Source organism: Lithobates pipiens, unplaced genomic scaffold (assembly GCF_037356315.1).
Source record: "Lithobates pipiens isolate NorthernLeopardFrog02 unplaced genomic scaffold, aLitPip1_a1.2 Scaffold_16, whole genome shotgun sequence".
NCBI classification, from domain to species: domain Eukaryota; kingdom Metazoa; phylum Chordata; class Amphibia; order Anura; family Ranidae; genus Lithobates; species Lithobates pipiens.
The window spans coordinates 329,543,125-329,565,941 of record NW_027507748.1 but is presented as its reverse complement, the minus strand read 5'-3'; the positions used below and the strand labels follow the sequence as shown (position 1 = coordinate 329,565,941).

General features: G+C 44.5%; 1 protein-coding gene across 4 annotated transcripts in view; it reads left to right on the top strand.

Annotated features, from left to right (window-relative positions):
• Positions 1-22,136, top strand: part of PTPRU (protein tyrosine phosphatase receptor type U) — a 236,481-nt gene extending 214,345 nt beyond the window's left edge. For all 4 annotated transcript variants that reach the window (XM_077481757.1, XM_077481759.1, XM_077481758.1 and 1 more), the window contains 3 exons: positions 14,432-14,583; positions 14,670-14,805; positions 20,851-22,136. In XM_077481757.1, the coding sequence (XP_077337883.1) occupies positions 14,432-14,583; positions 14,670-14,805; positions 20,851-20,913 (351 nt within the window). In that variant the 3' untranslated portion in view covers positions 20,914-22,136. The remainder of the gene's footprint in view (positions 1-14,431; positions 14,584-14,669; positions 14,806-20,850) is intronic.
• Positions 22,137-22,817: the final 681 nt, after the last annotated feature.

Genomic DNA, 22,817 nt, shown 5'->3' with positions numbered 1-22,817 from the left:
CCCAGCATTTCCCTTTTGCTGACCATTCTTATTGTTGGTATGTGCTATATGCTAGAGTTGTTGGTGGTTGCTTGACTCACAGCTTCTGTTGTTGCAGACTTAAGCATTGTACACACAACTAGTTTTGTCTGGGAGCTGGTTGGTAGAACTTTTTTCCTTTTTTAGCCATGTCCCATCGACAGAAGCAGGCTGCCGTACACACGGGTCGAATGTTGGCCGGTTTCTATTGAACAGGTTGATGCCACCTGACATTCGGCCCATGTGTACTAGGCTTTAGAGGTAGTATTTTCCCATTGTTTGTGATTCTAGTCCTGGACTGAGCATCAGATCAATCCATTATACCCTACTACTTTACCTCTTCTGATTCAAATTCAGATATTGGCCATTAAAGGACAAAGGTCCATCCTCTGTGGTTATTGGCCCTATAATTCGTTTTCTCACAAAACTGTGGCAGTATAGTTAAGGGTAGGGTTATACTAGGGCTGTTTTTTTTGTTTTTTTTTACATTTGCCCATGTGCAAAACTCCTGTAGGCAGCAGTGTATAACTCAAATGTTTAGGAATGACTAAATTCCTGTCAATGGACTTTGTTAAAAATGTATGACAAGTACAAAAATCTTATTATCCTAATCGTACAGTACAGTACAGTACAGGACACTGAACTGGCATTCATAGACTATGGATTATGTGCTGATACTTTCAGGTGATTGTACCCTGGCAAAAACTTAGGGCCACTTTTACCCATATAGCCTCACCCACTATGAGGCTACAGATTTGGACCTGTTCTCTGAAGAAGATCGTTTTCTTTTTAATGCAATAACGTTTTTGCATTTTGCGTTTTAGTGCTCATCTTGGTGCGGAGTGCAACATGAGAAGTTAGCTATAGGGTACTATACAGGTCTAGGACTGTTGGTCCACTTTTATAGGTTTCAGACCCTCAAAACCCATTTGGGTGTATGCTCACTATAATGGATAAAGCCTGGACCTTCATAGGCCCAGCAGGGTTCTTGCCATTAAACATTATCTGTAGGGTATAGCTATTGGGCGGTTTGGGAGGAGTGGTGTTATTTACTTTATTTTGGGAACCCCTGCCATTTTGTCTGTAATGTTTCACAGTGAGCACTTAAAATTTGTATTTTCTTCTCCTATCTGGGCTTGGTCCCAGAAGGATGAGGTAACTGCATCATGCCTTCCATGTGGCATGTTTCCACCTGCCTGTTCCTCTGAGAACACATAGAGTACATTGCTTCATTCCTACAGCCACCTTCTACAGCGACACAGCCACAGGAACTTGCAAGCAAGGTCCCTTTTTTTACATTGCTCCCCTTATCACTTAGGCACACTGTGGCCTGTCTGATAAACTTAGATATCTCTGCCACTAAGTTCTTTGGAAAACTGTTAGCACTTCTACAACCTTTTGGTTTTCAAAAGCCAAAAACACTGCATGCCCTTTATTACTTACCCCTTACCCTGGTCAGAAATCAGAAGTAGAACTCCTTTCAATTAGAGATATTCAGGAAAGTATTGAGGACAATGATTTTGTAATAGTGGCACTGAAAGCTGTGAACACAGCAGCACACAATTGTGTTTCTTTTCTGCCCCATGTCACCTTTTTACCTTAAAATCTGCCACCTTAAGACCAAAGAAGGGCAGATTTGATGACTGCTTTGCACTAACTTCAGCCACAAAGAGTGGTTGTACCAGTTCCTTCTGAAGAACAATTATAGTTCCAAAACTAAATGGGACCATCCGCCCAATATTAGGCCTAAAATCCCTAAACAGATTTTTTTTATTTTCCGAAATTAGGAAGGGAATCTACTTGATCTGTCATTGCTTCCTCAGACAAGGGGAGTTTCTTGCATCAGTAGACAAGATGCTTAACTCCATAGTCCCATTTTCCCACCATGCAAACATTTTCTACATTTTTCTGTGAGAGACCAGCACTTTCAGTTTGTGGCACTGCCATTCAGGCTCTCCTCTGCACCCTTGAGTGTTCACAAAAGTGCTTGCCCTGCTTTTGGCTCTTCAAGGTCATTCGTGTCACAGGTTACCTAGATGAAGGGCTCCATAGCCAGAAACTTGTCTGCCATCCAGGAATATCCAATTCCTTAAAACATTTGGCTGGATAATTAACTGTCCTTATTCTGCATTCTAGCCCTCACATCATCTGGAGTGTCTAATCTTGGACACAGCCCAAGCCAGAATATTTTCTAGTCAGAAGGAAATTGCCTCCCTGAAGTGAAGCTTTCGGACACTCAGATCACAACATCACCCCTCAATTCCCTGCTGCCTTGGGATTCGGGGCCTCATGGTGGCCTCCCTTCAAGGCAGTTCCCTTTGCTCACTTTCACTCCATAGCCATTCAATCCAACATCCTTGAGACATGGAACAAGCCTAAAGCCTTGAATCCAATCCTTGGGTTCCCCAATGGTTTTGTCCAGTCAAACTTAGATCTCCCTGGCATGGTGGATCATCAATTCTTGCTTGTGACTGGGAAACATTCAAACATTCATCATTCATTCACAGTACAATACTTTGAACATGGTAAGGCCAAATATGAGTCTTGCAGGCTAGAGTAAAGTCTGAGAGCTATCAGATTGTCTCAACATTGGACAAGCGGCAGATGTCCTGGGTGCCCATGCTAGCACACCCCTGTCTGGCCAGTTACCGGAGCTCAGTGACAGAACTTGTTGTTGCACTGGGCTCCGGGACAGTGGCGTCACTAGGGTTGGTGTCACCTGGTGCAGTAAAGATGGTGTCACCCTTTTTTTGGACCAGAGGCCCAGTGTTGGAACCCGTTGTGGCGGTCAATAAGGCTAGAGGATATCAGGTTGGGCACTTCCTAATAGCTCAGTCCCTGGGAATAATAATGGATAATTACCAGACCCAGCAAAACCGCCCCTTTGGTGGTGCGAGTACAACGTGGCTCCCTCTCTAGTGGTACGGGTACAGCATGGCTCTCTCTCTGGTGGTGCAGGTACAGCGTTGCTCCCTCTCTGGTGGTGCGGGTACAGCGTTGCTCCCTCTCTGGTGGAGCAGGTACAGCGTGGATCCCTCTCTGGTGGTGCGGGTACAGTGTGGCTCCCTCTCTGGTGGTACGGGTACAGTGTGGCTCCCTCTCTGGTGGTGCGGGTACAGCGTGGCTGCCTCTCTGGTGGTGCCGGTACAGTGTGGCTGCCTCTCTGGTGGTGCCGGAACAGCATGGCTCCCTCTCTGGTGGTGCCAGTACAGCGTGACTCCCTCTCTGGTGGTGCCGGTACAGCGTGACTCCCTCTCTGGTGGTGCCGGTACAGCGTGATTCCCTCTCTGGTGGTGCCGGTACAGCGTGGCTCCCTCTCTGGTGGTGCCGGTACAGCGTGGCGCCCTCTCTTGTGGTGCCGATACAGCATGGCTGCCTCTCTGGTGGTGCCGATAAAGCGTGGCTGACTCTCTGGTGGTGACGGTACAGCGTGGCTCCCTCTCTGGTGGTGCCGGTACAGCGTGGCTCCCTCTCTGGTGGTGCCGGTACAGCGTGGCTCGCTCTCTGGTGGTGCCGGTACAGCGTGGCTCGCTCTCTGGTGGTGCCGGTACAGCGTGGCTCGCTCTCTGGGGGTGCAGGTTCAGCGTGGCTCCCTCTCTGGTGGTGCGGGTACAGCGTGGCTCCCTCTCTTGTGGTGCGGGTACAGTGTGGTTCCCTCTCTGGTGGTGTGGGTACAGCGTGGCTCCCTCTCTTGTGGTGCGGGTACAGCGTGCCTCCCTCTCTGGTAGTGCGGGTACAGCGTGTCTCCCTCTCTGGTGGTGCGGGCACAGCGTGGCTCCCTCTCTGGTGGTGCGGGTAGAGCGTGGCTCGCTCTCTGGTGGTGCGGGTAGAGCGTGGCTCGCTCTCTGGTGGTGCGGGTAGAGCGTGGCTCGCTCTCTGGTGGTGCGGGTACAGCGTGGCTCGCTCTCTGGTGGTGCGGGTACAGCATGGCTCCCTCTCTGGTGGTGCGGGTACAGCATGGCTCCCTCTCTTGTGGTGCGGGTACAGCATGGCTCCCTCTCTTGTGGTGCAGGTACAGCGTGACTCCCTCTCTGGTGGTGCGGGTACAGCGTGGCAGCCTCTCTGGTGGTGCTGGTACAGCGTGGCTCTCTCTCTGGTGGTGCGGGTACACTTGGCTCCCTCTCTGGTGGTGCGGGTACAGCGTGGTGCTCTCTGGTGGTGCGGGTACAGCGTGGTTCCCTCTCTGGTGGTGCCGGTACAGTGTGGTTCCCTCTCTGGTGGTGCAGGTACAACGTGGTTTCCTCTCTGGTGGTGGGGTACAGCTTGGTTCCCTCTCTGGTGGTGGGGGTAAAGCATGGCTCTCTCTGGTGGTGTGGGTAGATTGTGGCTCCCTCTCTGGTGGTGCAGGTACAGCGTGGCTCTCTGGTGGTGTGGGTACAAGGGTACAGTGTGGCTCCTTCTCTGGCTTCTCCGGCTGTAACACTTAATTCCTCTGCTTTTTTCTCCCTCCCACCCCAGCAGAGTGCATGCATGCTGGGGGCTGTAGCATGGTGTCTGTGGACACACTGGGGCCGCCAATCTTCAGGGACTACATTTCCCATGATACCGTCCCCCCCAGGGTTTTCTAATTGGCCTTCTACTGTGGCCAATCATGGGGAGGGAAACAGCAGGCAGGAAGCTGGGAGGCGGCATGGCAAACTCAATTAAAGCTGCTCTCTCTGGCCTTTCTCCTGTCAGCCTTCGGGTGACAGGAGAAAGTGTAGGGGGGGGGGCGAGCAGGGGGGAGAAACACAGACATCCCCCAGCTCTCCTCTCCCTGTCACAGCGCTGCTGCTCATTTGTCAGAGAACTCGGCAGTAGCGCTGTGACAGGGAGAGGCGACCTGCGGGCTGTCTGTGTATCTCCCCCCTCCCCTTTCTCCTGTCAGCCAAAGGGAGGCTCTAATTGGGTTTGACACTTTACCAAGGGGGCAGGAGGGTTGGGGCGATTTGACAGCACCTACTAAAACTGCTTCCTGGCCCACAACGCCACTGCTCTCTTCAGCTGTACTCCCCCAATGGTGGTCCTGCGTGCGGGAGTCGGGAGGTGGGTGCGGGTACCCTTTCCCTGGAGGGGGGGCACCCCCGCAAAGTGCTGCCCTAGGCATGGGCCTTGTCGGCCTAGGCCAAAACACAGCACTGTTTACAAGTCCAACTTTGTCCCACCCATGGGTCGTCGTAAAGGATCCCTGCTTGCCAGGTGGATCAGGCAACTCATTTGCAGGATTTACGCCTTTGAGGATAAGGTTCCTCATTCCCATCAGAGCCCATTCCACCAGTTCTGTTGGTGTCTCCCGGGCTGTTCAGCATCAAGCATATGTATCCCAGATTTGCAAGTCTGCCGTCTGGTCCTACATTCACATGTTTTCCAAGTTCTACCAGGTGGACTTTCAGGCCTTAAATGAAGTAAGCTTGGACCACAAGGTTCTTCAAGCTGTAGAAATGAAAAAACAAAACAAAATGTAAACTTGCACTTGGTGTAACATGAGACTGCAGTACTTTCAAATGTCTGAATACAAGACATAAAACTCGTATACAAAATAATAAGTGCACATATCCCTATAAACCCAATGTACATAAATAAATAAGAACAAATCATAAATCCATCACATAGAAAGTACATCAATGAATAATATCCACATACAAATCAAGCTTATGTGCATACAATACTAAGAATCAGCACAAAAAAGTTTATATAGGAAATAAATTGTACAGTATATGTGTATAAAAATTCCTGAAATGTAGTCAGAAGTCCACCAAGTGAATTAAAGTGTATTTAGTGACATTTCAAAGCATATCAAGTGCTTCCAATGGTTAGCGGCTGCTCCCCCATGCACAGCCTCTTACCAGAAAGATCAATTTGCGCTCCAGGTTAATAACCCCAATGGATATCACGTACAGGCATCTCACTTCTTAATCATCACAGCGCTCCACGGCATTACTCAAATAAGATGAAGGAGAACCCTCATGTGGCAGTAAGCTTAAAACATAGTTTGTTTAAAAAAGAGATACACTTACATAACATTAGAAACAACCAAGTAATTTCTGTAGGCACAGCACCGCTGCGTGCGTGATGATGTCACAGAACAGCTCCACCCAATGCGTTTCCCCTGAGCGTGCAACTTCAGGAAAGGAAACTGGTCTTTTGTTATTTTGAAGAAATAGCAGTTTGTGTCCATATGCATGTGCGGCCGGCCCCAAGGGGTCACTGTGCCTACTAATATCACTTGGTTGTTTCTCCTTACTGTCTTGAGCCCCATATAAGGCTTCTTTCCCACTGATGTGCTGCAGTTTACCTGCAAGTTAGCTCTGCTTTGCCACAGACTACTATTATATCTTGTGGCTGTGGTGCACTTTGTGAAAGCGCACCATAACTGATACATTAAGAAGTTTTGATGTGCTTCCAGAAAGCGCAAACAACCCGCAGGATATAATAGAAGTCTATAGCTCAGTGCAGCTAACTTGCAGGAAAGTCGCAGGTGCAATGTGACAGTGTGAAAGCAGTCTCATAAGGGGCTCAATACAGTAAGGAGAAACAGTCAAGCGATATCACTAGGCACAGTGCCCCTGAAGGGCCAGCTGTACATTCTGCACTGTGCTACACCCACAGATCACTGTGAAAGCAGTCTAATAGTTATTAGACTGCTCAGCCCCTCTCTTTCCTGGCCACCAAGGCTGCATGCTCGGATAAGGGTTTGGTATGAGTCTGAGGGTGGGGGTCTCACACTTTTTTCTGCTTGTTTTTTTGCATGAGATTCCCTCTTAAAATCCATACCAAACCTTTTGAGAATTTGGAATGGGCCCCATGCTGTTTTTTTTTTCTTGGTGCCCCCGTTAAATTCAGATCTAAAGGGCCTGGTATACATATAGGGGGGAACCTCATACAGTTTTTTTTTTAATATGCCGACACACTGGGTAGCACTCTCACCTAGCAGTAAAAAGGATCGCTGGTTTGAACCCCAAACTTGACACTACCTGCCTGAAGTTTGCATGTTCTCCCTGTGCCTGCGTGGGTTTCCTCCAGTTTCCTCCCACACTCCAAAGACATATTGGTAGGTTAATTGGCTTCTGTCTAAATTGGCCCTAGTATATGAATGTGAGTTAGGGACCTTAGATTGTAAGCTCCTTGAGGGTAGGGACTGATGTGAATGTACAATGTATATGTAAAGCGCTGCATAAATTGACGGCGCTATATAAGTACCTTAATAATAATAATAATAATAGTTTGAATCCCCAGCTGACAGCTGAATGTGTCAGGTGGGATGAGTCACTGGTTGTTAGAACGCTGGTAGGTGTTGGCCGCTAACAACCTGGAGTAAATGGTCACATTTGCCAGTAGTAATAATAAATAATTTGCTGCACACGTCAGCTGAGAGTTTCGATTGACTGAACACCCATTAATTCAGCAGTTCGAATAGGAATATCCATAGACTGTATAGAGTGCAGAAGTGTCCCTCACTGTTTCCTGACAATGCTGGTTAAATGTTCTTACCCTATAGTGTTAGGCTGCTTTCTCCATAGGATCGTATGCTAAGAATGTCAGAAAAAAGCAACAAGGAAACTATTACACAAATAATAAAAGCATTACATGCACTGTTCATTACACTTGCACATATGTTGAGACAGTCGCAATGCGTATTTTTATAGATAGACCTCAAAGAATTTATACTTGCTGTTGCTATTATGCTCAGGACTATAAGATAAAATTAAAAATCTATTTTGTCAAGTGATTATTTATATGAACATTTCATACTTCCATATTTGTAGCCAGCTAGTGGCTCCTTTTCCCATGTTTAACTTCTGCTGAGCTCTCTTTAGAAAACTCACAATGTTCTATTACACCAGTGTTATGGGAGTACCCCATATTTTTTTTCTTTTGTAAAAAAAAAGTTTTTCTATTTGTAGTACAAACAGTTTAAAAATGTATTCTTAAAAGGACCCAAAACCATTTAGTTTGCTTTAATTAACTGCTTGCTACTATTATAGGGTAACGTCAATAGAGCAATATACAGTAAAAACCTTGGATTACAAGCATAATTTGTTCCAGAAACATGCTTGTAATCCAAAGCACTCATATATCAAAGCAAATTTCCCCATAACAAATAATGGAAGCTCAGATGATTCGTTCCACAACCATTTATTAATACGTTCTTCAGTTTATAGTCTATATAAAAAGATTATAGCAATGTAATAGATTGTGTAACCATAAAATTACAGAGTATAAAAGAGAAGTGAGGCGCCTCTAAGTGTAGCAATATGGTTACATTTAATGAAGGTACAATATTTTGCAACTCACATGGTTGATGATTAAAAGAGGCACATCTAAGTATGCAGGTATCTGGGGTGAAGCTGTCCACATAGACCAGTGATGGCAAACCTTGGCACCCCAGATGTTTTGGAACTACATTTCCCATGATGCTCAACTACACTGCAGAGTGCATGAGCATCATGGGAAATGTAGTTCCAAATCATCTGGGGTGCCAAGGTTCGCCATCACTGACATAGACCATCCTCTGCGCTACCAAGTCTGCAATCGTGACCAGGAAGCCTGCAGTAGAGCGATCTGAAAGCGAGGCTTGAAGCGCTTGTGTAAAGTAGCATGGAAGGAATAAAATCGATGGCTGTGTGGAGGATGGTTTATGTGGACAGCTTTACCCCAGATGCTTGCATACTTAGATGTGCCTGTTTTAATCAGTAACCATGTGGGTTGCTAAATGTTGTACCATTAAATGTAACCATAGTGCTACACTGTGATGCTACTCGAATATCAAGGCATCACTTGTTAATCAAGTCAAAATGTATAAATACAATTTGCTTATCTTACAAAACACTCAGACAAGTTACTCTCAATCCAATGTTTTACTGTGTAACAAAGAAACAAAATAGAAGAAAAAAACTGCCTACCCTCTTCAGCTTTTAAAGTGGCTGTGAAAAACCTTTCTTCGCCAGAGGATCCCCCCTTATACAAACCTGAGCCCAATCACGATCCAGCGATGTGCACAATAGCAGTGTCTCTCTCTGCCTTCTCAGTGGGCAGATTGATAGCAGTGGGAGCCATTGACTACCACTGTTGTCAATCAGATTCTGTGACAAAACGGAGAGGTTGGGGGGGGGGGGGTGTCATTGGGCAGAGCTGCCCTGTCTGTGTAAATAGACTCAGACAGGGCAACTCAGGAGCGAACCCGCACAAGTGCCCCCCAAAAAAAGCTGCTTTATATGGGGGCACTCGCTGAAGAGGTGGAGTCAGGAGAGCTGGTGGGGGACCCAAGAATAGATGGATCGGGGTTTGTTATTTTAATTTTAAGAAAAATGAAGCTTTAGTATTACTTTAAATATTTCCATCTATTTCTGTGTATTGAAGTCTCAAAGTAGCTATATGCACAGGCATTACAATAGGGCACTTAGTACTTATTCCTCATGTCTACCTAGTACCTCCCAGACTCGACTAGACAGTATATGTTGAGTCAAATGGATTAAAACACACAAGCATTTGAAGAAGTTATTGCTTTGTGTTGCATTGCTCCATGGCATAGTAAGTGTGAATTACAGCTTATAGCTACAGTGACTTTTTGGTCCAGTTCATTTTGAAATTCCTCCCAGGCATTTCACCTGCCAGGAAATAATTTGGCTCTGGGTGGGGAAGACCAGCGGTTAAAGACATTTGATGTTTTAAAAAATGAGGATTTATGCGCCCTTACAGAAATAAGAATAGTTTTATTTAAGACGGAGAATGATTTCCCTTCGTTCACTGATAAACTCAGCCTTAGAATGTAGAAACAGAACAAGTGGATTATATTGCCATCTAATCTATTGGAGTTAGACACTAGGTGAAACAAAAGTGACCAATGACATAGTAGCTCTTAAAGTCATATTTATTCTGCTATTGTTCTTTCTCTGCTACCAAGCTGATTGACACAGACTGGATTTTAATTCTCATAGTTTCTCCAGTTGCAAGTAAGAAAAACTACTTGCAGTAGTGATGGACGTCTTTTTCAATTTAATTTATGCATGCCTACCAGTAGCAGGATCGAGCTGAAAAAGATGAGTGTGGTACACAGATCGGGTTTGTCTTCTGGCAAGCACTCCCTGATGTCTGCTAGATTATTGAGATATTCTATCGTCAGATCCAGTCTTCCATTTAGCTTCCCAGTTATTGGTTTTCACTCCGTGGCCTTTGAAGACCAGGTACTGAAGGGCGAGATTGTAGGAGTCTGCAACTCTTAATAAGTTAAAAACGTTCAAGTCCACTTTGCGAAGGATTTATCATTACACTTGGAAATTATATGAATTTTGTGATAAAGGTCTTCAGAGCTGCTTCCTGGGTCTTTTTCTGTCAACATAATTTTCTCTATTTTGCAACGAGGTGTTGATCGACATCTGGCGCAAGGTACGATTAAGTTACAGTTTTTGGCTTTGGCTATTTGATTTCAATGCCCTTTGGCTAGTTGCATTTTCATAGAAGGGATCATTTGTGTGATTTTTCCAGGACAGAATGCCCTGGCTTTGTGCAATGTCAATTTGGCTCTCTCAGTTCTACAGCATCTTCCATTTGAAAATATTTTAGAAATCCCTTTGCTGACATTATCCCAAAAGCTGGCCTTTTTGATTTGCATAATTTTGGCCAGACAAGCATCTTGTGAGCACCCCTTGTACATAGGGACAAAGTAGCCCTAAGCCCTTGTACACACGGTCGGAGATTTCGACAACCAAATCCGTCGGATCTTGTCCGTCGGATTTTGTCCGTCGGATCTTGTCCGAAACTGTTGCATACACACGGTCGGACTAAGTTGTCGAAAAATCCCATCATTCAGAATGTGATGACGTAATTTCGTTACGATGGGACTACGTTCAGGCTAGTAGCCAATAGCTTTGATGTAGGAATTTGATCTAAACATGTGTGGCACTTGGTCCGATCAAAATTCTCTACACATGATCGGAGTATGTCCGATCGAACCAGTTGGTCGGAAAATATTTCCAACAAGTTGGAAAATTGGGTCCGACGGATATTCCGACGGAATCAGTCTGATGCATACCACACACAGTCGGATTATCCAACAACACGGTCCGATAGGACACATTCCGACGGATTCTCCGACCGTGTGTACAAGGGCTAAGACCTCAGCTTGCTTTACTACCAGATGTAGTCTCTATTCATTTTAAGATGAAAAAATAATAATAATAATATTGTGCTTTCTTCTGTGTCCAGCTCCTAGTCACCTTAAAGCGGTGCTCTAGTTATTTCTGTATTTATTAAAAGTTAGCAGCTACAAAAAGTGAAGCTGCTGACTTTTAATAAATACACACCCACCTGTCCCAGGATCCAGCAATGTGGTAAACCAAACCATTGTTTCTGTCCCTCTCCTCTCCCTAGCGTCTGCATTTCAACTGTGGGCACCCGGCTGTGACAACTTTGAGACTCACAGCCGTGTTCGTACTGCGCATGCACATGTTGCACTGCACCTGCTTAATAGACCAGCAGACTTCTGGGACCTGTAACTTGTCCCAGAAGACTGCAGGGAGGAAGGGGGGAGAACTTTTTCTTGGATTACATAAGTGGGAGCGGGTACAGTATCTCACAAACGTAAGTACACTACATTTTTGTAAATATTTTATTATATCTTTTCATGTGACAACACTGAAGAAATTACACTTTGCTACAATGCAAAGTAGTGAGTGTACAGCTTGTATAACAGTGTAAATGTGTTGTCCCCTCAAAATAACTCAACACTCAGCCATTAATGTCTAAACTGCTCTCAACAAAAGTGAGTACACCCCTAAGTGAAAATGTCCAAATTGGGCCAAATTAGCCATTTTCCCTCCCCAGTGTCATGAGACTCATAAGTGTTGCAAGGTCTCAGGTGTGAATGGGGAGTAGGTTTGTTAAACATGGTGTTATCAATCTCACTCTTTCATACTGGTCACTGGAAGTTCAACATGGCACCTCATGGCAAAGAACTCTGAGCATCTGAAAAAAAGAATTATTGCTCTACATAAAGATGGTCTAGGCTATATGAATATTGCCCAGACCCCGAAACTGAGCTACAGAATGGTGGCCAAGCCCATACAGCAGTTTAACAGGACAGGTTCCACTCGACCAAAGAAGTTGCATGCATATGCTCAGCATCATATCCAGAGTTTGTCTTTGGGAAATAGACAGGGGCTCAGACCACACACCACACACTGCATCAAATTGGTCTGCATGGCTGTCGTCCCAGAAGGAAACCCTTTCTAAAGATGATGCAGAAAGCTCACAGTTTGCTAAAGACAAGTATACTAACAACATGGATTACTGAAATCATGTCCTGTGGTCTGATGAGACCAAGATGAACTTATTTGGTTCAGATGGTGTCAAGTGTGTGTGGTGGCAACCAGGTGAGGAGTACAAAGACAAGTGTGTCTTGCCAACAGTCAAGCACAGTGGCGAGAGTGTCATGGTCTGGGGCTGCATTAGTGCTGCCAGCACTGGGGAGCTACAGTTCATTGAGGGAACCAACATGTACTGTGACATACTGAAGCAGAGCATGACCCCCCTCCCTTCGGAGACTGGACTGCAGGGCAGTATTCCAACATGATAATGACCCCAAACACACCTCCAAGACAACAACTGCCTTGCTAAAGAAGCTGAGGATAAAGGTGATAGACTGGCCAAGCATGTCTTTAGACCTAAACCCTATTAAACATGTGGGGCATCCTCAAATGGAAGGTAGAGGAGTGCAAGGTCTCTAACATCCACCAGCTCTGTGATGTCATCATGGAGGAGTGGAAGAGGACTCCAGTGGCAACCTGTGAAGCTCTGGTGAACTCCATGCCCAAGAGGGTTAAGGCAGTGCTGGAAAATAATGGTGGCCACAAAAAATATTGACACTTTGGGCCGAATTTGGACATTTTCACTTAGGGGGTGTACTCACTTTTGTTGCTAGCAGTTTAGACCTTAATGGTTGTGTGTTGAGTTATTTTAAGGGGGCAGCAAATGTACACTGTTATACAAGCTGCACATTCACTACACTGTAGCAAAGTGTCATTTCTTCAGTGTTGTCATATGAAAAGACATAAAATATTTACAAAAATGTGAGGGGTGTACTCACTTTTGTGAGATACTGTACCTGTTAAAACTAGGTAACCGCCCCCCCCCCCCCCCCCACCCAAAAGAAAAAAATAATTACATGTCAAATGTGGCAGGGAGGGGGGAGGAGTGCTTAAAGCCATACTTCCATCTTTTGGGTTGAGCTCCACTTTAAGGAGTTGGTCTTGCACACCTTGAATGTGGTCAGAGCTATAAGAGTCTACCTACAGTCCACTTCTTTCTTTCTTCGGATGGACTATTTGTTGTTGATGGTCTGGCTAAGGGACTGTCAGAATCTTCTTCAACCATCTGCACCATACAGTAATTGGCAGATTATCTCTTAAGCTTGTGCCATACATCAGACCACCTTTTCCTCTTGGACTTTTCCTCATCAGGCCTCAATTATACAAGTCTGTAAAGTCACAACCTGGCCTTCAGTTCATAACTTTACAGGGTAAATGTGGTAGTATCAGCGGATGGTAGCCTTGGCCGCAAGGTCTTCCAGGCTGCAGTGTAGTTACAGCTGAGGCTTACCTTTATTCTTCCCCGTTTTCTGTTGCTGGTGTTTTTACCCTTGGCTCGTGTCCGGAACTGTTTGTGGGTGTGCCACTGGTTCTTTCTTTTGTCTACAATCAAAGACTTTGTCTGTGAATGATATGAATCCCACTGCATGGATAAATTTCACAGTAACCAACTAAAACTGACTTTAATTGTCGTGACCTCTGAGGATCTAGGGCTAGAGAGGTCAAGAACAGCTTGTATCAATGCTCTTTTACTGCTGGGTAAGAAAACCTAAATAACTTTATGTCTATTGTCTGGACACAGATGAACTTTAAAGACGCAATGGTGGTTATTTACTAAAGGCAAATCCACTTTGCACTACAAGTGCTCTGAGGGGAAGATCTTAAATGAGGGGAAGCTCTGCTGATTTCAATCATCCAATCATGTACAAACAAAAATACTGTTTTTTATTTTCATTGCATGTCCCCCTCAGGTCTACGATGACTGCATTTCCAATTGCACTTGTAGTGCAAAGTGGATTTGCCTTTAGTAAATCAACCCCAATGAACTATATTTTTAAATACGTTTGCTGTCTGGATGTAGCTAGACAGTTTGGGCCTCATTATAGTCACATGTTCTGTTATTGCTTGTTTTAATCAAGCATATCAAATATTTTCCAGTTTTATTTGGTTAGCATGTAATTTTCTGATGCAAAAATGTGCAAAATATAATTAGCCAAAGGGTTTTGCAATGTTTCCCTGTGCCTCAGTATCTTGTGTCATTCAAAAATGCCTTTTGTCACCAAATATTAAATGATGTTTTAGCGTTGTATTATCACTAGCATTTACTTTTACTGCATGCACTGTTTCAGGAAGAACATCTGCTGGTTAAACATTTCCAGTATCTACGCTGGTCCCCTTACAGAGACACTCCAGACACTAAAAGATCCTTCTTACAATTACTTTCCATGGTAGAGCAATGGCAGGAACAGAACAGAGAACATAGACTACTTGTGCATTGCTTGTAAGTAAAGTGAAATGTGCTGCACTGCTCAAGTCATTTGTTTTTGTGCCAGAACTGCTCATTTTGTTCTCTTGTATTCACTGCAGAAATGGTGGTGGTCGAAGTGGAACATTTTGTGCCTGTGCCATGCTCTGTGAGATGATCCGATGCCACAGTGTGGTCGATGTCTTCTACGCAGTGAAAAGTCTAAGAAATGTTAAACCAAATATGGTAGAATCTTTGGTACGGCAAAGAAAATAATATTTTTAATATTAACACAAATACTGTATATACAAAGAGACACAAATTTTAAAGCAGCTTGAAAGCCAAATCAAAAAATGTATATGATTGCAGTTTACTAATCCTTAGATGCAGCTGCATTCAGTTTTTGGGGTTTCTTTATTTTCACCTAGGGACTGGGCAGGTAAGGCTGACATTTTTCATCTTCCTTTAACAGATCTAGCTGTTCAGCAAAAGTGTCAGTTAAAGGGTTGACGGGTAAAACCTTTAGCCTCAAAGGAAAAAAGCTGGTCCTGTGATTGCATAAAAATGTTAGTTGGAATTAAGCTTTAATTTGCCAAGTCAATCTTAACTTCATGGTATTTCTAATGTCGCGTACACACGTAGCACACTATCCGGCAGGCTTAGTCTGGCGGACTTTCCGAACGAGCTACCTGCCCACACTTGGTACTTTTGCGGCAGATTAAGTACGGCGGACTAAGTCCGACGTACTTTTGAAATGAACGGACTCACCCACACACATGGAGGAAAGTCCGCTAATTCTGAGCGCGGCTCCAGGTAGCCAAGGCCAGCGAAGGAGGCGTTGCTGGCCCCATCACCTGGTATGGATTTAAAGGGGAATCCCTGCATCGAAAAATCGGCGTGGGGGTCCCCCCCAGGTCCATATCAGACCCTTATCCGAACACGCTACCTGGCCGGCCAGGAAAGGGGGTGGGGACGAGCGAGCGCCCCCCCCCCTTCTGAGCCATACCACCCCAAAGCACCTTGTCCCCATGTTGATGAGGACAAGGGCCTCTTTCCGACAACCCTGGCCATTGGTTGTCGGGGTCTGCGGGCGGGGGCCTTATCGGAATCCGTCCCCGGATCCCGTCCCCCCACCCTATGTGAATGAGTATGGGGTACAATGTACCCCTACCCATTCACCTTTGAAAAAAGCAACACACAAGGGTTAAAATAGTTTATTGCACAGCTCCGGGGGTCTTCTTCCGTCTTCGGGGGTCTACTCGCCGGACTCCTCCTCTATCTTCTGCTCTTTTGCTAGCTCTTTCACTAGCGGAGGAGCCCGGCTTTCTTCTTCACCGCTGCCCTCTTCTTCCGACTTCGAGGGTCTTGTCCCCCTCTTCGGGGGTCTTGTCCCACCTTCGGTTCTTCTTGCCGGGCCACCGCGCCTTCTTCTAGCTCTTTTGCAAGCGGTGGTCTTCTGTCGCGCTGCCGCCGTCTTCTGTTCGTCTCTTCTGGATATGTTGCCTTGACGCTGTCTCCGGTCACTATGACAGGACACCAGCATCCTCTGGGACTGTGACATCATAATGGGCAGGGACATCATCCGGTGATGTCCCTATATAAGTCGCCGCACGCCGCGTGTCCTGTCATAGTGACCGGAGACAGCGACGAGGCAGCATCTCCAGAAGAGAAGAACAGAAGACAGTGACAGCGGCAACAGAAGGCCGGCAAGAAGAACCGAAGAGGGGGACAAGACCCCCGAAGAGGGGGACAAGACCCTCGAAGTCGGAAGAAGAGGGCGGCGGCGAAGAAGAAAGGCGGGCTCCGCTAGTGAAAGAGCTAGCAAAAGAGCAGAAGATAGCGGAGGAGTCCGGCGAGAAGACCCCCGAAGACAGAAGAAGACCCCCGGAGCTGTGCAATAAACTATTTTAACCCATGTGTGTTGTGTTTTTTTTTTTTTTACTTTTTTCACAGGTGAATGGGTAGGGGTACATTGTACCCCTACTCATTCACATAGGGTGGGGGCCCATGGATTCCAATAAGCCCCCCGCCTGCAGACCCCGACAACCAATGGCCAGGGTTGTTGGGAAGAGGCCCTTGTCCTCATCAACATGGGGACAAGGTGCTTTGGGGTGGGGGGGGCGCACGTCCCCGCCTTCCCCAAGGCACCCCCCAAGTTGAGGGCACGCGGCCTGGTACGGCTCAGGAGGGGGGCGCTCGCTCGTCCCCACCCCCTTTCCTGGCCGGCTGGGTAGCGTGCTTGGATAAGGGTCTGATATGGACCTGGGGGGGGACCGCCACGCCGATTTTTCGGTGTAGGGATTCCCCTTTAAGTCCATACCAGGTGACGAGGCCAGTGACGCCTCCTTCACTGACCCCGGCTACCTAGAGCCGCGCTCAAAATGAGCAGACTTTTCTCCGGGCGGGAAAAGTCTGTTCATTTCAAAAGAACGGCGGACTGGCACACACACGGCCGTACTGTCCACCGAAATGCGAGTCTGACGGACAGATTGGTGTGCAAAACTACTTTCTTAGTCCGCCGGACTTTTGGGTAAAAAAGTCAGCCGGAGCCTACACACAGGAGGATTGTCCGGCAGACTTGAGTCCGCCGGACTTTTCCACCGGATTGTTTGATCGTGTGTATGCGGCATAACACTACCCTGTCCACAGACTGACAATACTGCTGTCCAGAAATGTCTCCTTTTCTCCTTCATCCAGAGTGGAGATACCTTAAGGCAGGAAGTGTTACTGGATTGATCACCAGAAAAAAATAAGGAAAAAAGCTTAAAAAAATTAAACCACCGCATTGTAAGGGTTGGTAAACTGCAGTAGTTTTTATTTTTGAAGGGGTTTAATACCTCTTTGAGACAAACTTGTCATTCATTTTAAATATTTAAAATGAAAGTTCTGTGCTTCTTGTAATACTCATTATGCAATATCATACTAACAATGATAATAAATATCAGTGATTGTACATATTTATATTAAAAACATATGCTATAGTAACACCTAACTATGGCAATATACCAACATTTTGGGATTCAAAGCAACCCCTTGTAATGTACCTATGCACACAGGCGCATAAACAAGCGCCTGGCATTCTTCAATAAAAAAAAAAAAAAAAAAAAAAAAAAATATATATATATATATATATATATATATATATATATATATATATATATATATATATATATATATGGGAAAATCTGATTTTTTGATCAGTAGTTTACGCCTCATGTGCTCAAATATGCAAATGCTCACAAATGGCTATTTACACATTGTGCAGAGCACGAATATGTTTTCGCATTTTGCGCAAACACATATACGTGAAAATGGCCATAAACATGTGCAAATACATACAAAAGAAGGCTGAAAAAGTAGATGCTCACACAGGAGTATCATGTGCAAGAGGCCTAACAACCTTTTCTTTGACTGGATAAGGGGTTTTAATCTTGTCAATAGAAGACATGTTAAAATTGACATATAATTTCTTCGTTTCAAAGAACAAAAAGTGCTCACAAATCTTTCTTTACCATTCATTAAGGCTTCGATAACACATGTGGTTAAGGAGCCAGGCAGTTGAGCTGCTGTTTTACTGCCCACCTGAACCTGGGCATGCAGCCGCTCAGGGTTGTACACATGGCAAAAATGAAACAGCATGGGTGTGACTGTCGCCGAATGCAAACACAAATCTATGATGCGCAGTAATATGATATTTACAGGGTTAAATCAACCAGTAAGGAAGGCAGCATAACACCTCATCACAGGCTGCACATGTGAAGGAGCCCTATGGGACACAGGATCAGATGTATTTGAGAAAAAATTAGGTTATACTGCTGCCTTAGGATAAATTGAACTCTGGCAAACAAAAAAAGCAGTTGGGCAATCACCCTCACTGCCATCATGCTTCAGTTTTTACTAATTCTGCCAGATCGAAGTTTGCTAAGCTAACCTGTAATTTGACCCTAGGGCACGGGGCTCTGCTTGCAGTGCCTACTCAACCTCTATATAAAAAAAAATCTGTGCAAATGTCGCAAGCATTCACTTGTGACAAGCGGTCACAAAAAAAATCACATATTTTGCCTAAATCATTTATTTCCTACGAGCGTAAGCTTCATCTAGTGCCTATAATGCAATATTTTCAATTTTCATTAAGATATTTTAGGAAAATACCACCTTAGAGTACATTGGATGAAGCTGACTATCGTAGGAAATTAAAGTATTAGGTAAGGTATGGGATTATCTGCGAGAGCTGAGCGATTGCTTGAGATATTTGTACAGTAAACTTTGTATAAACTGACCCCCTTGTGTTCTAGTTTGTTGACTGCAGATTGCTTTACAGGTTCGGGGGCCAAGACACAGCCTCTTGTGTGATGCTGATCCCTGTCCTATATAATGTAGTATAATGTGGGTTGTGCATTTCGTGCACTCTAGTGCTTTTACTGTGTTTGTTATCCAGAATGTTATCCAGGCCTGCGACTATGGAAAGCCTGAGGCTTGCCCCATATGAGCATGGCACACTATTGCCATTTGTCCTGCAATTACCCAGAAGGGGGGTTGAAGCACTGGAGAATTAGGTGCTGCATCACCAACAGCTGTGTTGTGGGCACTTATACTATCTCATCCTGCTTTTCATTGTGGGGTAAATACTCAAAATTGCTCAAATTGCAAGGGTCAGGAGTTTTATCTTGGTTTGTCTTTGCTTCTTCTTATCAGTGTCAGCCAGCTTCTGTCCATTAAAAGCAGAACAACAAGCAAAACTTTTATCTCAATTGTACAGTACAGGAAACAGGCTAAGTATTCATACTTCCTGGGTTATAAGCGTGTACCTTCAGGTGATTGGACACTGGCAAAGCTTTCGAGGACATGCCCCCACCAGACACCTCCCTTATAACCCTACTCCACTCTGACTCTTCAGTTTTTCGCTAGTGCCCCTAAAGTGGCCCTCTTCTCCCTTGCAGAGTAGTCATTCTTAGCTTAACTGGTTTATTATTTTAACTTCTGATTCTTCAATCCACTCCTCAGGGTCTTCTAAATATCACAATGGAAGCAGGGCATCCAGGTCAGTGCAACCTTGTTAAAATCTTCAGAACCATACCCGAACCCCACGCTGTTTGAGCACTGGATCCTGCACAGATGCTTACCTTGACACTTAGTTCAATGCATGCAATGTAGTCAGCTGCAAGGTGCTTTAAAGGTCCAGGGCTGTAGTCCATTCCTATGGAACCCAGACCCTGAAGACCTCTTGAGGAGTATGCCCACCATTACAAGCGAAGCCTGCACAGGGACCTTACCTTGTTGACAAGGTAAGATAGGGTGGCCCTGTATTTCTGACCGCTACTGTAAAAATTGGGGCATGTTTGGAATGTATTCATTTTACAGTGTAAACGTTTCAAACTCAATCCCAATATTCAACCACTTAATCTCAGTTGGATGACCATAAAACAAATCACACCAAAGGTTGCACACTTTACCACCATTTCCATGTAGAGCTCCTTATACCCTTACTCAGGCGATTCCTTCCACCCTTTTTGACATGGGTACTTTTATACAGAATGGTCTCCACATGGGTGTTCTCCTTCCGAATGTGCCTTCTCTATATTCCACACCCTACTTTGAGTACCCCACAGAGGATTATCCTCACTTGTAACTATGATAGAAGTAAGTCTAAAGGGAGCAACAGCAGAAGTTCAGGCAAATATTTGCTCTGCTGAAAGGCCGTACAACACTCAACCTCAGAGGGATGCTGCTTCCCTTGCATTGAAGCAGGACCCGGGCTCTGCATCCGATTTTAGTTATATTTAAAGTACGCAACAAGCAACCCACCTGAAAAAAGCTAATTTTCCTGCCACTATATCCCCATTTCTTAGACAATTAACAGTTTTTATACAGTCATTACTGTCCAAAAAGGCCAGGCTTCTTCTCGAGTTCCACTACCTGAGTTGGATTCTGATATACCCGATGGACATGGAAGGGACTAAAGAAAACCTGTAGTCTCTCTTGTCTATGATTGTTGCGGTAAAGTTGTTAACAGTGCAAGTGATCAAGAGGAGTTTGGATATTTTTATCTACTAGTAAGAAGGGGGTAGAGGTGAGATAATGGAAGCTAGTGTCTCTCATAAACCTATACTATTGCATATTATTTTCACTTTGTCACTTTGAGGAGTGCTGATGGTACTGCATTAGTGTAAATCATCTTGTTATGCAATGATTTAGGCACTGCAAGCAAATCAAAAAGTAACAAAAAATTTCATATATGTGATGGTAAAATTATGTTTTAACTACAATACCACTAAATATGAAACCCTTTGTCTTTCTCTTCAGGACCAATATCGCTTCTGCTATGAAATCGCCCTGGAATACTTGGAATCATGTGATGCCAGATAGCATCCATTATCACGTGGATGGCAACCACTTAGCCTTTACCCTTTGGAAGAGGGATGTGCCAATCGGATATGTTTATTTTTGGGGCCAAAATCAAACTCAGTTCAGTCACCTTTCATAATGCAGTTTTTAAAAGGGCTTCTCTTAACTATCCCAAGAGGACAAGGATGGGGTTTATAAATGGATTCACAACAGTAGTTGCCTGTATATATTTATGGCTGTACATATAACTGTGATTATGGAAGGCATAGCTCTGCTTCTCTTGGGAGACTGGGAGCTCTTAACCGATTTGTAGTGGTTATTCTTAAAGGGTTACTCCATGTTAAGTGGCTGAGGGTACAGTGCTGCATTTCTATGGAAATATGTGAAGATATGACACCAAGAAGATTAAGGTAACGGGTACATGAAGTTTTTATATAGAAGACAAGACTCCTCTTTACTGAGCACAGTTTAACAGAGGTATTCTTTAAAGTAAACCTATCATATAAACTGTGTAAACTGGTAACATAAATGAAATTCAGACACACAGAAGTGCCTGCATATATCTGCAAAATTCTTCCTGATCCTCTTGGAAGACCTGAAACTTTGGAAGACAGTTTATGCAATTCCTTTCCTGAGCTGTGAAAGCAAACTATGGGTTCCCCCATCTTCCTCCTGTGTTTCATTATTATTATTATTATTTTCACTATTGGTCCAACAGTGTAATTGGTGCCCTCCCATACCAACAGAGGCCTTGGGTTTTGGAGCTCCTGGGTCACTTAGTAAGAAATCTGTATGTACCTACAGGTATCACTACATCCCATTTCATTTATACTATCAGTTTAGTAAGGATACACTGACAGGTTTACTTTAAGATAAGATTTATATATGCAAATAAAAGATAATACCAGTACAAGTCAAATAGGTTTGCCAATATCAGTGGTATACAAGGACCCTGAATTGTGTATAAGCTTTTGCTTTCATCTCTCCATTTGTGAATTTCTCATAAGGCGGGAGGGGACAATATCGGGGTCAAATTGCATCACCCAAAAGTCAAGCAAGTTAACGTTTCTTATTTATATGTGTAATGGATGTCCCCAGCTAATCTTCTATGCCACTATACAGTATACACTGAGTTTGCAGTCATGATCACTATTTGTATATAATGCTCAACCATGTATAAACCCCACAGGTTATGAAGGGGTTTTTCAATGCTTTATTGTATTCAAATAAACTGCTTGTTTTTATTTGTCTTGTATGGTGATTAAGATCCACAAGGTCGTGAAAACTAGGCTTGATTTCCAATTCTCAAACATTAGTATGAAATGCCTTCAGTGACTTTGTAATAGGTCAGTGTGGGTGAGTGTACATACATCTAATTCATGGTTATTGAAGGCATGAGGCTCTTGACACTGATGTTTTCACATTAAGAGGAGCTGAGAGGTGTGTGCTGATGTGTCTGTTTGTAAGTATTATTTATCACTCCCTGATGACAGTTTATTAGGAGGAGATGAAAAGTCTGTGTCTGCATATTAGATGGAGATGACATGTCGGAGTTCTTCATCTCCAGGGACGAGACATAGGTTCCTGAGCTGGTTGTCTGTGTTGAAGAGATTATAGAAGATGTGGTTGCTGCCTTTTCAGTATTATGGATCATGTGCCAATGCTGCAAGCAAGGAGTCAGCCAGCTGCTGTCTTGTTCTGCAGTGGATTTTATTTTCTACCTTGCAGGGGTTATTAAAAATAATTTGGCAGCTAGGCATTTGGTCATTTGTCCTTGTGTAAGGGAGCAGGGCAGCTTCCCTCTGCAAAGCTTTAAGTTCTCTGCACGGATATCTGTGTGATTCATTTGCTCCTGGATAGGGCCAGAGGTCAGCAGCCTGTTAACTCTGGAGAAGCTATTGCAGATAAAACCATTGCTGCTCATT